Source organism: Danio aesculapii, chromosome 11, assembly GCF_903798145.1.
Source record: "Danio aesculapii chromosome 11, fDanAes4.1, whole genome shotgun sequence".
Lineage (NCBI taxonomy): Eukaryota > Metazoa > Chordata > Actinopteri > Cypriniformes > Danionidae > Danio > Danio aesculapii.
Window position 1 is genome coordinate 28,388,926 of NC_079445.1, and position 18,375 is coordinate 28,407,300.

The window sequence follows — 18,375 nt, forward strand, 5'->3', positions numbered from 1 at the left end:
ATCGTTAAGGTTTAATGGTATTACTACTCTTATCAGTACCACTTATCGATTCGGTAATTTAACGGTTCTCTTATCAGTTCAAACAAATTGAACAGAATTAACAACACTTTGTTTTATCATTATATTTTTAATGTTAAATAAAACAAAACCAATAATTGTAAAACAAATAAATAATTTTTTTCCTTTAAAAGAATGTACAATGGTTTGAAGGAAAATGACTGGAGAAAATTCAACATGTTTGACTTTTCTGGCAGAAGTCGGGTCCTATCTTGGTTTATTGTGCTCCCTGCAGTTGAAAATACTCTCTTTGAGTTGCAAAATGCAGTTAAATGATATAATGTTTATGATTTTTCATTAACGCATTCATATAAATGAGTTAATAGTGTTTTGGGAGTTAACTATTTTTAATACAGTTTTGGAGCATCTTGTAATATAAAAATATGCTTAATAAGCATAGTTTATTATTAGGCTGTTCATAGTCTATATTTGTAAATACAGCTGATGCAAACACATTTTTAATGTTTAAGATTTATTTAGGCTACTGCAGAAAAAAAATACTGCTTTCATTGTAACCGAATGTGTGCGTTTATTTAACTATTACTATACTAATTTAGGTGATTGACTGCTGGCATAACGATGTGGATGATGTAGTGTTACCGTTAGTAGCTAAGCAGTCAAAAACTTTTGTCTCATTTGTCTTTCTGCAGCTAATGCACTTTTGAAAGATTCTTTGCGCTTCCGCTTATACAAGAAAACAACTTGTTGCGTTTGTTGCAACGGGCATTATCGCTGTCCACTAGGGAAATACAACTCATTTGGTTCACTCCCCAAGCTTACGAGTTGTACATTCTGAAAACGTAGTCCCGAGGACGTTTTTGGAGACTGCGAAATACGTCCCGGGAGGTACGTATTTTTGCAGTTTTTGGTTTTCGCGAATCCGCGAGAGGCCGCTGTGTGCGCCTTTTTGGCTTCTCAGACGTCTCCCACGAGTGCCATTCGCGCCCGCGCTGTTCTCGCGTAAACCCACCAGAGGCCGCTGTCGAACGAACGTCTGTCTATCCGACTGGGTGAATGATTGACTGGGCGACCGACCAATCGGCCGGCCGACCCACCCTCCTCCTTCCCTGAACCCAACCGATTTTACCGATTGACCCGCCCGCCCTAAATCCAACCAACGATTTACAAAAGCCGTCCGGAAAAGGAAAAGCCCTCGTCCATTTTTTTTTCTACCACGTTTTCGGATTTTACCACATTCTCACTCTGTTATGAACCCCTTCGCTTTATTTCTTGGATTCTGTTTTAGTCTTACCTGATTTCTGGAACCGCTCTTCCCCGGACTCGAACCCGGTCGTCGTCGTCGTTGTCAGCTCCTCTCTGCGTGTCAAGTCCGCCAGCATACAGGACGAGCTAACCGGACAAACTGGTTGCCCTACACACAAAGGTACGCAGTCAGCCGGCATGCGCTAAAAGGAACGGCGTCATGCCCCACAGCGTTCACTTAAAATATAAAATGCAGCCATACGTACCTCCGGCAACATAATTCGCAGTCTCCAGAAATGTCCTCGGGACTACGTTTTCAGAATCAGCCTGGGTTGCTTTTATACTTGATGCGCTTCTCATGTGACACGAGCATTTCTCATGTGAGATTGCCAACTATGCAGATGAATATCATATATTGCAAATTAGAAAAGGTTGTTCAGTTAAATTATGCAACTGTAAGTAATGTTTACTCAGCAGTATTTGTCCAGTACCGAATCCGATAGCAGAACCGCTAACGTCAGAGCTTATCGATACTTCGGTCTTTTATAATTTAGCACCGAAACCGATAAAGTACCGAGTTTCGGTACCCATCCCTCGTGAGAATGTGGTAAAATCTGAAAACGTGGTTAAAAAAAAATCATTGGGCTTTACTTTTTTGGATCATTTTTAAAAACACTGTTGGTTGGATTTAGGGAACTGGGTTGGTGGGTCCCCTCCCGGTATTCAATTCGTACACCACCTGAACCCCCCGAGTCTTCAGTTCACACTGAGATCTTGTCTTTACATATTTCTTTACAGGCTGTCCACACACTGGCACTAAAATAAACCTTACATTTAGTCTCTTTAAAAAAGCTCATACTAGCGTCACCCATTTCATCTTAAAAATAACAAGTTAGCTTTCCAACTGAGTCGCTGAAAGGCTCAGTGGGGAAAAAATATTGAAGGATTTGTGTGGGAGGAGATGAATACATCAATCTACAAACTGCAGTAAAATAACACCTCGCACAAGAGGTTCAATATAAAGGGCTTAGCAAATACAGCACAGCAAAGAAGACCAGCAAAGGCAGATGACAATAAAACAGTAACACATCAGAAATACCAGAAGCCTAAACATGGTCTACATCTGTCAACACCCCCCACAGGGTTTTCAGTAATGCCCAGGACTTTTTTCCAACTCAGCTGTCACCATCAGCATGCCCAATTCCATTGTCAAATATAACAAAAGCTAGTGTATATGGAGCAGGTCGAGCATGAGAATGCGATTTCCTGTCAGATTTCAGGAACTGCATCATCTTATCACAGTCTTCCCGCTGACTTTAGTTTCTTTAACCTATTATTTTGCTGCTCAAGTTGATTTGACTGGCTTGTTCATTGCTTGCTTATATGCATACATTGTGCTGAGTTCAACCCAGGCTCATTCTGAAGACGTACCTCTATATAATTTTCTGGAGAGCGCCAAATATGTTCCAGGAGCTACGTCTTTTTTGCAGTTTTTGTTTTAGCAAATGCACCAGAGGCCGCTGTGTACGCTTTTTCAGATCTCAAATTTCTCTCTCGAGTGCCATTTGCACCTGCTGTTCTCACTTAAATCCACCAGAAGTCACTGTCAACTGACTGACTGACTGACTGATCAATCGACTGACCCACCCAGTGTTTTCAAAAGCACCGATTGACCGGAAGTCTGCTGACGTACATGGTAACCACAGAAAAGCTGTCAATACGGAGATAAGCGGTTAACATACCGCCCCGTAGTGTTTGTTTTAAAAACAAAATGCAGCCATACCTACCTCTGGCTACATAATTCGCGATCTCCAGAATTGTATATAGGGCTACGTTTTCAGAATGAGCCTATATTGGCTGAGCTTTAATATTGCAAACATTAATAAGTACTATGAGAATTTGATCATTTATTTTAATTAATCCATTAACCAAAGAGACTATATTGTAAATTGTGACAGAAAAAGCTATTAGAGACTTTCTACTAGGGCTGTACAATATATTGTTTCAGCATCGATATAGCAATATGCACATCTGCAATTGACACATCGCAGTAAACGCAATATTGAGTTGCAAAACAAAGAATATTTTTGGGTTACCTGAAGATAATATTGAATTGAAAGTTTACCATTTGCATGTTTTTTAAGGCCCAAGACTATGTAAGAGTTTAAAGCATATCCAGGCACATGAAATTATACTGTTTGTATAATTAATAAAGATGTATTTATTAAATAATTTATACAATAAAGACTATATAGTGTCATTTTACATTTTATTATTCAATTTCTGTACTTGAATACTGTGATGTAAAGTATTTCACTAATATCTTCTCAATACTTAGCAAGAATAAATCCCATAATTTGTCAGAACTATCCCAATCAGTCTAAAAGCTATCTGGTGAAATTGTAATGTCAAATTTTTCCAATATCGTGCAGCCCTACTTTCTACCATATCAGTATTTGAAAATAATCCTTTTTTTCAAGGTTTACTAGCAGTTTCTTTGTATTTATACAATATTTGTGAAATTTACTGGCAGTTTTTATGCATGCATGGTCACAAGCAACACGGTCTTAAAACGGTCCTAAAACGGTGCGGTCCTAAAAATGCGGTATAGGCGAATTGGATGATCTAAATTGGCTGTAGTGTATGAGTGTGTGCATGAATGTGAGTGTATGGGTGTTTCTCAGTTATTGGTTGAAGATGGAAGGTTCATTATGCTGTGGTGACCCCTGATAAATAAGGGACTAAGCCGAAAAGAAAATGAAAGAACGAATAATATATGGCGACACGGTGGCTCAGTGGTTAACACTGTCACCTGACAGCAAGAAGGTTGCTGGTTCAAGTCCCAGCTGGGTCAGTAGGCATTTCTGTGTGGAACTTATTTTAATAACTAATTTATTTTGTCTTTTCCATAATGACAGTTATTTAATATTTAGAAAGATATTAGTATTCAGCTTAAAGTGCAATTTAAAGGCTTGAATAGGTTAATTAGGTTAACTAAGGTTAATTAGGCAAGTCATTGGACAGCAGTGGTTTGTTCTGTAGCCAATCCAAAACAGCTAATAATACTGACCTTTGATAATGATATTGATTTTTATTTTTACATATTTTTTTAATTTCAGCCAATCCAAAAGAAATAAGACTTTCTCCAGAATCTTGTTTTAAAAAATTAGAAATAGTGTGAAAACATTGTTAAACATAAACTTGGCTAAAATTCCTTTCTTAAACTGCAGGTCTAAATTTAACATAAAATAACAAAAAAGGGGTCATTTAAAACTTTAAATTAATTAATTTACAAAGAAAACAGCTCTAAGCGACAACATTTTAATTTGAAATTGGGAAGGAAAGGAACTGCATCACCTTATCTCAGCCTACCCGCTGACTTTTGTCCCGGCTGTTTGTTTCGTTTTCTTTAACGTATTATTCCGCTGTTAAAGTTCATTTGCCTGGCTTGTTTGTATGCATACATTGTTCTGTTTTCGATTATTGCACAGAGCCAAGATCACAGCAGGTCAAGCTAAGAAACAGTTCAAAAGACGCTTTTCTGGATAGGCCACCCATTGAGATGGACAGAACGAGCTTGGGTTACAGTACATCATTGTGTGTTTGGATGCAGTGAACATGTTTTTCAAGTGAAAGGATGTCCTTAGGTAACTTATTCGCATCCAGGAAAAACCCCTCTGTAAATTCATCAAAGATAACATTTCTGAGATATAAAAAATATGTTTCCAAGATGTAAACCAAACATGGATTATTGGAGTGTGTTTTAGAAGAAAATACAGTGACACTGTATAATAATGTTTCTACATTATAAAAATGAACTAAGAAAACTACTTCTCAAGCATTGACTAATTTAATAATTATTAAAATTTAATTAATTACTTTGCCTAATACATTGTTTCAACTAAAGCTGGGTGTGCTAATATATTACTTAATGGAAGGAACTCAGATAACACTAACAATAATATTTGTATTTAAATGAACTAATATTTGCAATATTTTAACAAATGACTACCTAATGAGACCCGGTGTTCTGTCAATTTGTCCTACCATGTCAGATTGTCCTACCTCCCATTCAAAAAGTAGACCGCACTTTGCTACCAGTGTAAATTTTAAGGTCGAGTAGTGTGATATGAAGCTGTAATATTGCCCTAACCTTCCTAACCCAACCCCAGAACCATTCAAATACACTCAAAAAAAATACTGCTGCTCGTTCGAACTACCTGTTTAAAATGAGCTGAAACAACACAATTCCTGTAATTTCTTTGGCCAATTTATTCGTTTTTTTTTGTTCAGTCCACTTATATTTATAAGTTATTAAGTTAAATTAAGCGTTTTGTGTTAGGACAACATGAAGAAATTGTGTTAATCCAACTACCTGGTTAGGGGATTTGTAGTTCCCAGCGTGCTTTGTGTTGGATTGAATAAGGAGAGGGAAATCAGTCTCAATCACCTGTATATGTAATATGCTTAAAAGGTCTCTTTTAGTTCATTTAGCATTACTTCAAATAAAACAAAGAGACTTTGAAATATACAACACATAATAGAGCTTAAGCTAAATAAAAATACAAATGTATTTAAACTTTTATTTGATAAAATCAAGTTGGACCAACTCATTTTCATTTAATTGTGCAAATATTTTTTTTTTAGTTGGTGCTAAACAAATTTGTTGGATGGAAATCCTGTCCTCAGTTAAAGTTCATCCGATGAGTTATTTTTTGAGCGTACAGTGTTGGTAGCATAATCTGACTATTGTATTGTCTGTTAACCTTATCTGTTTTGTTATCCACATTTTATTAAAACATGTATTTTACCATGATAGAATAAATAATTTCCCATAAAAACTCTCAAATAAATTAATGTTCAATAATCTACATTGACTCTGAATAAAAACCGTTTTAAAGTAAACCTTGCGCCATTTTTTCAGTACAAAAATCCTGAAAAGCCTGTGATTTTGGGACGGGATTGGACAAGCTCTTATTCTGAATAAAAGAGGGAAAGATCTGTTGAATATAGAACCAAATAAAAAAATACAGTAAAAAAAACAAACACGCTGGTCTCGGCTTTTCCTACGCAAACACCACTTTGATATCCTTACATAACTGGCTCTCAAAACAACAGCAACACTTAAGCTGTTAGTATTCTACGTGGGATTTGTCTGAATCACACTCGTTTTGTGCTAGTGATAAAGATAAAAAGATTTTATTCTTAATGTTTTTTACTGAAAACATGTTTCTGCTAATCTTTATCTGTAACTAATGAATTGTCTACGCATAGTAAATTTAAAAAGCATATTTAGACGCTTCAAACGATCTAGATGAGTGAAATATCTTTTAAAACACATGTTTCTTATAAGTGCGTTATAAATTAGTTGTTTAAAAATGAGTAAACACTGAAATAATGAGACGTGAAAGCAAATACAGCACATCTGTTCCTCAGGTAACGTTAACTCACACATGGGCTTTTCCAAGAACATCTCAAGTATTATGTGTTCATAACCTACAGCTTAAGGTATTCAGTTGCTATAAGGGAGAAAAAAGTCGTACTTGCCTGAAGGAATTGTACTTCAAAGTTCTTCAATTTTCTACATAGAAACAGGACACGAAGTAAAAGGACACCTGTTTCTAATATTCCACAGTGCTGGACGACGATGAAAGAGCTAAACGTTATTTGGGACAGTGCTGACCTCTAGTGGAAGACAAAAGTCAATGCATTGCTGGTTATCGAGTCATTACTGTTTTATTTTTTAGATTTGTTCAAAATCGTTATTAGGTAGGCTATACGAAGTATAAACAAATTACAAAAACTTAGCTTTAAAACCAGATACATATACAATTAAATCTACCTTTAATGTCTGTTTTTACCTGAAGACAACTATAAATATACCAAATATAACACATTATATAAATAAAATTTGAAATAACATTTAGAACAACCATCTTGGTTTTTAATATTATGTACACTACCTGACAAAGTCTTGATGCCTATCCAAGTTTTAGGAACAACAATAATAACTTGTCTTCTAGTTGATAATTTAACATCAGAAGTGACTTATATAAAAGGCAAAGACCTCTAGATTACACTTATTTTACCAAAATAAAACATGATCATGCCTTGATTTTTTATGTAATTAGGACAGTAAGGTCTAACTGTGCTTAGACAAAAGTCTTGTCACTTACAGAAAGATGTATAGTACAGAATATAAAGTTATGGTGCAGTGGGGAAAAAAAAAATCATATTGTGTAAGACTCCCATGAGCTTGGAGGACTGCATCCATACATCTCTGCAATGACTCAAATAACTTATTAATAAAGTCATCTGTAATGTCAAAGAAAACGTTCTTGCAGGACTCTAAAGATTCTTTAGATTCATCTTCAATGCCTCCTCCTGCATCTTACCCTGCATGCTCAATAATGTTCATGTCTGGTAACTGGGTCGCCCAGTCCTGGAACACCTTGACCTTCTTTGCTTTCAGGAACTTTGATGTGGAGGCTGAAGTATGAGGAGCGCTATCCTGCTGAAGAATTTACCTTCTCCTGTGCTTTGTAATGTAATAGGCAGCACAAATGTCTTGATACCTCAGGCAGTTGATATTGCCATCCATTTTGCAGATCTGAATGTAACCCCAAATCATGATTTTTCCTTCACCAAACTTGACTGATTTCTGAGAGAATATTAGGTCCATGTGGGTTCCAATAGGTCATCTGCAGTATTTGTGATGATTGGGATGCAGTTCAACAGACGATTCATTGGAAAAATCGACCTTCTGCCACTTTTCCAAATGATCAACTAGAAGTCAAGTTATTATTTGTTGCTCTTACAACTGGGATCGACCTCAACATTATTGCCAGGTAGTGTATATATCTACAGGAAGATGTTTGCACAGCCATAAGTTTGTAAAAGATATAGTTTTGGTATATATGTGGATATAAATGAGATCAAATGTTTATATAATGAAACGATAAAATTTAACTATCTGCACCTTCCTCTCTCCTCTCATTCTGTGTGAACTTTTTTATTTGTTTTTATGAATGTCTGAAATTACATTAATTAAACCTTGAAAAAAGTGTTATTTTCAAATACTGATATAGTAAAAAGGAGGGCTGCAAGATATTGGAAAAGTTTGACAGGGCAATATTTTGTTTTGCTGCAATTTATATTGAAATGCATATACAGTTAAACAGATATCTTGAATAGCTCTATTGGAAAAGCGAATTTAATTGGTTTAGCACCAACTAAAAAAAACTATTAATAAACTATAACATAGACAAAATCATTTAATTAAAATCATTTCCAGACCACAGAATATTTTCTTCATTTCATAACCTGGATAATATACATTACACTACACAAAATTCTACCCCTTAGAACTTTGAAAATAATATACTGCAGTAAGTACAAGTAACATGTAACAAAGTAAAATCATAATATTAAATTATATTGTAAAGTAAAATGGGATACACTTTATGTCTTTGCTATAGTGTTTGCACTGCATTACTGTATTATGTTACAACATGTATCATATTAGGGTTAGATGCAATTAATTATGCACAAATGTATTGTTATTAGTGTAAGCATGTGTGATGTGTGTGTTATGCAATTTTCTAGTATGCTTGTTATAACTGTATGATAGAAGTTTAAATAAAGCGTCTCATTGTTTTACCATGTGCTTATTAAAGTGCAACGGCTGTAATTACAGCATTGTAGAGAGTTTTTGTTTACTCATAATAATAAGTAGATGTACAGTGTTACAAGGACACTATAAAATGAAGAGGTTATATTATTATAAAATTTGTTTGTTGCAGTGTAATTACCATGTTATGATACAGTAACAACATGTTACTACTGCAGGGTTAGTGTTCAGATGTTTGTAGTTATGCATATACATGTAGCCAAGCATTTTTAACAGTGTATTGTAACAAAATATACAATGCAACAACTTTCAATTGGGTTACATTATATTACAGTGTACTTGTTACAGTGTAATGATGACTTACAGGGTTAATCCTACCCTAAAATATTTGTCCTAAAAAGATCTCTCTGTAACACACATAATAGATTCACTAGGTGGCAGTATCTGTTAATCTTAAATGATTTGTACCATGCAGCCCAAACATTTGATCAAGCTCACTTCAATATATGTTTCTCTCTGTTGTACAAATTCACTTATAATATGTTGTGTCTAGTGATGGTGCATGTTTGACAGCACTGATATAGTCCTGAACTGGAGGTCGCCGTGTGCAGGATTAACAGCCGGTGCAGGCCACGTTGGCACAGATCTCACAGGGGTCTATAGGACTGATGATTCTCACTGTTGACAGAGCGTTAAAAAGGTCAGTCTCTGCCATCTAATGACCCTGTATTATGTTTGCTGATAATCATGCGACGCAACAAGTCTGAAAACGTCTGGAGTGCTCTCACATTCAGCAAATAAAACTGTCTAGTGTTTAAGATGGCAATAAAATATATGGCCTATTACAGAGAGGCCATGTTTACAAAGAGACAATTACACATGCGACAAGATCACCGTCTGCCTCCCTAAAGTACATTTTTACTGCTGTCCGAGCTCGAATTTTCACAGCTCATAGCGATTACTAGAGTTTATATTTTTTTATACAGGGATAATATTTTCCACTCACAAAATGGAATTTGCTATTTGTTCAAACTGCTTATTAAAAATAAGCTGAAATAAAACAATTCTGGAGGTAGTTTGGGGGACAAAAGAATTTTTTGTTCAATCCACTTGAATTTGTAAAAATTAGTATGTTAACTTAAAGGGCACCTATAATGAAAATAATCTTTTTAAGCTGTTTGGACAGAACTGTGTAGCTAAAGTGTCCACAGTCATATGAGTGTTAGAAACACAGTAAGTCTCTTTTTAAAATTTCCTGACAATAAAATAGGATCCAAATCCCTCCCATTTTGAGGCCGATCGCAACGTGACATAGGAAGGTGGTTTCCCCGCCCACCGAATTGATTGACAGCTGCGTATTAACAAGTCTCTGTAGTAATGCGTATAATCATATCAACAAGACAGGATGTGCGCAAAGCAATTGAGATTAAAAGATCTGTTCAGCTCTCTGTGATCATCAGTCATCATCAAATGTGATCAAGAATGAGTTTTACACGTTCAGAACGTTTTTAAAACTGCATGTTTGTAATGAATTACAGCGATTTTACCATCTTTACTTCATCACCACAGCCGCATGTCAATACAATTATAAAAGAAGTTGCTTCAATCCTAGATTGTGGACGTTTAATCGGGTTTATTTTGTACATTAACATAACGGATATCCATACAGCGGTGAATATTAACGTGTATCCTGTCACATTTGCTATGCAAAAACAGTCCAAAGTTAAACACGCATGCTGTGTGTGTGTGTGTGTGTGTGTGTGTGTGTGTGTGTGTGTGTGTGTGTGTGTGTGTGTGTGTGTGTGCGTGCGTGTGTGTGTGTGTGTGTGTGTGTGTGTGTGTGTGTGAACTTTGTAACAACATTGTGTGACTCATTGAAAGGCTTGAAATAACTCCACAACATCAAAATCACCATTGGAAAAGTTGTTACTGTATTATTTCCCACAAACGTTACGTGAGATCTGCTTCCTTCATGTCTGTCACTGTGCTGTTTATCAGACACAGTCGGAGATTGAGGCACACTCTGACAGACACATGGGAACGGTGGGCAGGGAGAACCAGCATTAAAGGCACAGTCCACAAAAACAGCTACATTGTGTTCAGAGCAGAAAACTCCAATATTCTGAAAGCTATAATAAATAAACTAATGGGCGTTTTGAGCTGAAACTTTACAGACACACTCTGGAGACGCAAAAGGCTTATCTTAAATCTTGAAAAAGGGGTAAAATAGGTGCCCTTTAATTCCTTCGTGTTGTCCTAACACAAACTGATTGTATAGAACAAAGCATTTTTACAGTGTATTAAAACTTTAACTTGACACTAGTTTCTTTTTATTACATAAACATGGAGAAGAAACTGAATTTGCTGTGATATATCAAGTATACAAAGCTAACATGTTTACAGCTCAAATAATTTGATTATAGAAAATTCGAAATAAGAATAAAAAATAAGAATTAAAAATTTAATTTAATACTGAAAGATTCTGCAATGATGCCACATCCTGTAAAACCATTTTGGGTTCCTTAAAGAATATTTTAATGAAGAGTTCTTGGAACCATTTTATTTTTCATTTTGGGTAAACTATCTCTTTAAATAAACCTCAAGTCATTTCATGTGTATTTTTATAGTTTACACAAACTTGATAACAGTATGGTTTTCTAAAATAAAATTATGATTTTGCAATAACACCATAGAAAAACCATTTTGGGTTCTTTAAAGAACCTTTCAATGAAGAGTTCCTAGTACCATTTTATTCTTGGTGTGAAAAACATTTACACAAACTTGATAACCATATGGTTTTCAAAAACTTGCCATTTAAAAGCTGTTTTCAAAAGTCTCCCAAAACAGCAATATTGAATGAATAAATAGCCAAGTGCATAAAATGTTTAGATCAAACTCGATTCCTGGAGGGCCACGCGCTGCACAGTTTTGCTCCTTAATTATCCATTAAGGTTAATGGTTTTAATTAAACACATACTAGAAACTATAAAGCAGGTGTGAGCTGGAGCTGGTTGGAGCTAAACTGTGCAAAGCTGTAGCCCTCCAGGAATTGAGTTTGAGACCAATGATGTAAACAGCCCCTAACAACTAAAAACAGACTTTTTATGTGCTCATACATGTGCACAATAACAGCATTTTGGGGGCCTAAGGGCATGTTTTTGAAAATTATATCCATATCTTCTCCATGTAAAAACAATTTTGGTTAAACATGCCAATGCATATTACATATTCAACCTATAAGTGACTTCCACCAACTTCCAGTGACTTCTATGCAAAGGTATTCTAAGACTAGAGAAATATGATCAGCAATTATTTATTTTTTTATTCAGGTCCAATATAGCGGATCTGTAATAGCGGCTGCAGCATTGCAGTTAAGGTGATTACACCCCAGCACTGTCTGCCTGCTGCAGATGGGGAAAACTAAAGCGTGCCTGGAAGACTGACAGGGAAATCAGGCTGCCCTTTGAAGCACGGTGAGAAAAACAATAAAAGTTCAACTGTAGTCGCTCAAAAGATTTGTGTGTGTGCATCAAACATGCCTACAGGAAATCACTTGCTTGTTGCACTGAAGTAGAGGAACACACTTTTAAGCTTCTGAAAGGGGCAAAGCAAGTGATTTTGGTGCTTGAATCAGAATTTAATAACTGAGTCATGAGCTGAAGTTCCTGAAACGGCACATTTTTTTAACTCATCATAGTACATAGCATCTGAGTGCACCAAAGTGAATGAAAATGATTGAGCTGATGTACTGTTTCACTCACATACTGTTTGACTTTATAAATTGTGTTTTTTGTTCATTTGTCATGTTTCTTATATTATGCGAAATCCAAGAAAATAAAAACACATCGTTGCCATGGCATTTTAAATTTGCAGTATATACTGGTGTTGATTTCTGTTTTTTTTTAAGTCTAATGCAAGGCTACATTTCTTTGATAAAAAATAAAGCAAAACAGTACAGACTGATACACTCTTAAAATGAAATATCCTGAAATACAGTTCTGTCAGTGATGCCACAGAACAACCATTTCAGGTTTTTTTTTTGTATATATATACGTTGAACAAAAATCAAGTTTGTTATTAAACTATTAATAATTAATATTTTATCCAAAACCTACAGAAGATAAATAGTATTTAATAGTTACATTTAAAACAACATGCAAATAAAAAGTAAATAGATTTTTTTTTCCTTTGGATTGCAACCCTTGGAGTGTTTATGTTATATTAGTGAAGCAGTAATACCGTCAGTTGCAGCAGGTTAATTTCACAGCACCATGGTAAACGTTGACAACTTTACAGAACTCGCATACATTACCTTTTTTTAAAATTTGTTTTGTAAAATTTTTAAAAATCATACTGAACATGGATGATGAACTCCAAGTGGTGGTCTCCAAAATTTAACCAAGAATAGACTTGTGCAGTAAACATTATGCCCAACACCAGTCTCATTAAATGAGGTTAATATTAAAGTAAACAAATGAATAAATTACAAAACAAAATTATATGGTTGTTAGACTTGTGTTTATATTGTGTTCTTAATATGGTTGTGTTTATATAGGTTTATTGGTGTGTGTGAACCGTTGTGTGCAATGTTTGTATGTTTATAACCAACTTCGAGGATAGTGGGGATTGCGAGTCACTGGAATTGTTACTATGGAGGTCGTGGGATGAAAAGTTTGGGAACCCCTGATATACTTTATATATCTACAAGAAAATGTTTGCACAGCTATAAGTTTGTAAAAGATATAGTTTTGGTATATGTGTTGATATAAATGAAATGAAATGTTGATAATGAAATGATAAAATCTAACTGGTGTCTGAATTTTTAGGGTTCTCTGTGGTAGACTCGTTACCCCCCCCTCTCTTGCTTGGATAGACAAATACACACACAACAATAAAAATAAAAAACCTGTCTTGGTGAGTACCATTATAAACACAGTTGGTTATGATTTACTGTAAGTCAGGGGTTCCCAAACTTTTCAGCCTGCGACCCCTAAAATAGCAATGCAAGTGACTCGTGACCCCCAAATTCTTCTTAGGTGGTTATACATGTGCAAACGTTACTCATACAACAATAGGTCTATATAAACACGAGCACATTGACAAAAAGTGCAACAGTCTAACAACCATATCATTTTTATAGTCATTTATTAATTTGTTCAATTTAATATTAACCTCAACTAAAGAGACTGGCGGACACTATGTTTTCAGCACAAGTCTATTCTTGGTTTAATTTTGGAGACCACTAATCAGAGATCATTCTCAATATTCAATTGTGGCCTGTATTTATTTTTACTGTATTTAATTGCCATAAAGGTGTCAGAAAGTTTAACCTGGTGCTATAAAAACAATTTGCTGCAGCTGACACTATTGTTGTGTTGTTATTCTAACATAAACACAATGATCCTATAAAAAAATAATTGAAAGGCTGATGGCTTTTCATTTGCATGTTGTTGTTTTTTTACTATTAAAAACGATTATTTTATCTTTTGTGGGTATTATTAAAATATTGTAATTATAAATTACATATTGTTAAAATGATAATATTATATAAAATTATAAAATTATAAAATTTATTTGACTTATTAAAATCACCAAGCGACGCCCTGTCTTTGTCCCGCGACCCCCCGGTTTGAGAACCACTGATTTAAGTGAACATAAACAGATGAGAAAGAAAATGCATGTGGGTCAGTATACTGGATCTGTGCATTAGCTCTTGAAGAACCTTTCAGCAAAGAGTTCTTAAATGAATTGTTTGTTACTTGGTGTGAAACAATTTCAATGAAAAAAACTAAAGAACCAAATGCATCCATTCTGTAATGCAAAGTTTCTATGAATGTTCAAGGTTCATCATGGGCCCTTCACTGCCAATAATTTATGTTTAAGAGTTTAATGTGAAATATTACTACAATTTCAGATTTTCATTTTCTGCATTATTACCTCAGAGTCACACAATCTTCTACACTGTAAAACAGTTGCCTTAAAAGCAACATGTTGACTGTACTTGAATAAAGTGAGTAAATTGATTGCAACATGGAACAGTCAAGTTGATTTAACTTGTTTTTTATAAGTACAAGCATAATTAATTTAGTTAGTAATTTTAAGACAATGGGTGTACTCACTTTTTTAAAGTAAAGCCTACTAATCACTGTAAAAGCAATGGGTTTACACATTTTTTTAAGTAAAGCAAACTAATCGTTTTTACAGAGCAGAAACCATTTTAATTTGCTCACATTTCTTTCCAGAAAGATTACGAATGCTAAAAAAAGTGTTGCCTAATATTTTACTGTATGTGTCATCCATTTTTGATGATTTATTATTACATTCATTAATAAATCGTTCAATAGAGTTTGATTTTATTCACCCTTTTTTAAAAAATGGTTTTAGTTTCTATCAAAAATAAATTATTGAAAAAACATTATTATTGTAGTTACTGCAATGTTAAGTTTCAAGATTATATCTTAATCTCAATAGGAATTTATTTTAGAGTTCTGTTTTCCAAGTGTGTACTGTGTGAAAGGGGTAATAAGTATATAATATCACCTTAACCCTTAAAGTTACCTGGTAATAACCAAGTAATTTTTTTGTTAAGTACATTCTAAGTACAAGTTAAATATATGTACTGTAAAACTAAGTGCAACTAGGTTTCTCAAGAGATTTACCCAGGTTTTGGAAGACTTGATTGATGTTGTGTTTTCCACACAGCTCTCTGAAGTCTCGTGGCAGGTCAGGGTCGGCACACAGGGACTCTGCATTGCCGTAGGTTTGTGACGGGTTTGTGCTGGTGTCAAACTCCATAAGCCTTTTCAGGGTCTTCACTGCCTCCAGGGAGAAACTGTACCCGCTGTCCTATAAAACAGACATTCAGGAAGAAGACAAGATGTGAATTATTGTCACACACTGCAGAAGAATCCACCCCCCTCTCCATTTGACAGTCATAAAACATACTTTTTGTACTTATTTAAACTGACAGACATTTGGATGCAGAAAGGATTTCTTTTAAATGAATGTACTGACAGTGGAGAGCTACCATTAGCCTCCATTTACATTGATTGATATCGAAAGTCTAAACCTGAATAATACAGCAAGCTAGATCAAACTACATCAACAAAATGTAATCAATGTCAGGTTAAATTAGAGAAATCAGACAAATCTACTTTAAAGGGCACCTATGGTAAAAAATCTACTTTTCAAGCTGTTTGGACAGCCATATGTGCATGTATGGTTTATAGACTGTCATATTTGGGTGATATAAGCACACCCAGTGCTTTTTTTTCAATTTAACAACATAAAAACAGTGGACCAATTGGAGCGGTTTTCAAACCGACCGCAACTTTACGTAGGAGAGCGGTCCCCCCGCCCACCAATATTGATTGACAGGCGCGTCGAAGCGTGAGTCGAAGCGTGAGTCGAAGCGATATCACTAAAGGAACACCCTAGCTCTTTTTTTAGATGCAAGGCTCATTGGGCTCAACACAAGAGCAATATTCTCCACATTATCGCTCTAATCAGAATTATTGGTTGTATCTTTAGGTAGGTTTGCAAACATGTGTACTTCTCACTCCAGCTCGTTCTCGCCGTCTGCCTGTCAGACTCTGTTGCAAACGCAGAGCGGGTGAGCTCATGGCCCCGCCCCCTTGTTACGTTGGGGGGAAGCCGAAACTAATCTACATGTGAAGCAACACACCCATAAATCAGCGAACTGTGGACACGCCCCCAACATGACACTTTTTAACACATTATAATAAAAACATCTGAATTGTGTTTTAAACTGAACCTAAACTGGCACACTCAGAACAACCATAATATTAATATTAAATCATAAAAAAGAGGTAAACTATGTGCCCTTTAAAATTAAGTTATAATTCTCTGTAAATAATACAACTCTGTAAATAATAATAAAGATCTTGATTTTGATATATTTTCTATTTTCACAGAACATTTCACAAATCTAAAGAATCCCTTTCACACTATAAAGAACATTTAAGCTTCTATCTCAAAATATTCCCATTTAAAAAAACATGTTAATGGCAGAAAATCACCTACCTTTTCTGTTAAACAGTCTGATTAACAGTGTTTTTTGATTGATTGACTGATATTGATTGATAGATTGATATACTGTACATTTTAAAAGAAATCATAATTAAAAAAACTCCCACTTTTGTCAAACACACAAATGCCAAGCACAACAGATTGCACCGCCACATTCTCACTGCCTCGACAATGGAGTCAATAATATCTTTCCACAAACAAACTTCCAATCCTATCCAGCCTCACGAAATGAGAGCGGTTTGTAAGAATGGACCAATTCTGACTTACCGAAACCCGCACAACACATTGTGAAATCTGAAGGACGCTTATGGTCAGAAGGATTACCAGCGCTCTCATTTTCAGCCTCAAAAATGTGTCTCTTCATGAAGGAAAAGCTGCTCTGAGTGAATTCAGATGTTCATCAGGTCAAGCTTTATAACCTAGGCTTATTTTGGTAATCGTTAACTATGTAACCTATTAAAAGCTGGTGGTCGTATACAACCTGTCGTTTACATTTTACTGTCTCTTCAATAAAAAAAAAAAGAGGATGTACAGTACGTGTTTTGTCTATAGATGAATCATATGTAGGCTCTGTCAGTAGTGATGAACGGTGTACTGGTTAATCTCATAAATCTGTCTGTTATGAGCACATACAGGACATAGATGTCAGCTGGCTGGCTGTCAAACTGGGATTTAGGAGTTTGATTGTAGACAAGGTCATTCCACCTTGAACTACAGTACATAGGGTTTGGTACATTAGTGCTATGGACAAATATGACATCAGTTCTGTAGTGTTCGGTAAGATGAGTCTTCATAAACAGTGTTGGGGATGCTAAAATGTATACTGAAAGAAAAGAAATTGCTAGTAAATGTCCTAAACAGACATGAAAGTTTGAGGCTGAGACAGTGAAATAGTGTTTTCTGTAAGATATGGTCAACACATGGCTCATTGGGAAAATGTGCCCAGGGATACATTTCTGAGAACTGAGAAATATATGACTCGGGGTACATTATGATTACATATTTTTTGTTAAATGAACCACTGACCTCTTACTTTCTTATGAACAGTTTTCTGATGTGACTTGGTAGCTAAAAAACAGGTAAATTGAACCCCACCCTCCTTCCCCCCAAGCTTCCTTGGTCTACACTGGACCTAAACTGTACACTGTGTGTGTGTGTATATATATATATATATATATATATATATATATATATATATATATATATATATATATATATATATATATATATATATATATATATATATAAATATATGTTAATAACATTAGATAATAATAACATAATAACAGATAAATGTCCACTATAAAACCTATAAAACACAGCCAAAACCTCCACAGAGGCCATATGAATCCAGTATTAAGATTAATAATAATATTAATAATAATAATAATGTTATTATTACATTACTCAGAAAGCCTTTCAAATAGTAAGCCAAT

The 18,375-nt window shown here is 35.0% G+C and overlaps 1 protein-coding gene across 2 annotated transcripts in view; it reads right to left on the minus strand.

Moving 5' to 3' along the window:
- LOC130236970 (guanylin) overlaps positions 1 to 17,342 on the minus strand; it is an 89,665-nt gene extending 72,323 nt beyond the window's left edge. Inside the window, exons 1-3 of one of the 2 annotated variants that reach the window (XM_056467737.1) lie at positions 17,207 to 17,342; positions 15,550 to 15,736; positions 8,517 to 9,568 (exon numbers count right to left, since the gene is read on the minus strand). In XM_056467737.1, the coding sequence (XP_056323712.1) occupies positions 9,504 to 9,568; positions 15,550 to 15,736; positions 17,207 to 17,275 (321 nt within the window). In that variant the 5' untranslated portion in view covers positions 17,276 to 17,342 and the 3' untranslated portion in view covers positions 8,517 to 9,503. Of the gene's footprint in view, positions 1 to 8,516; positions 9,569 to 15,549; positions 15,737 to 17,206 lie in introns of those variants that run through there. The other variant, XM_056467734.1, reaches the window with a different exon arrangement.
- Positions 17,343 to 18,375: the final 1,033 nt, after the last annotated feature.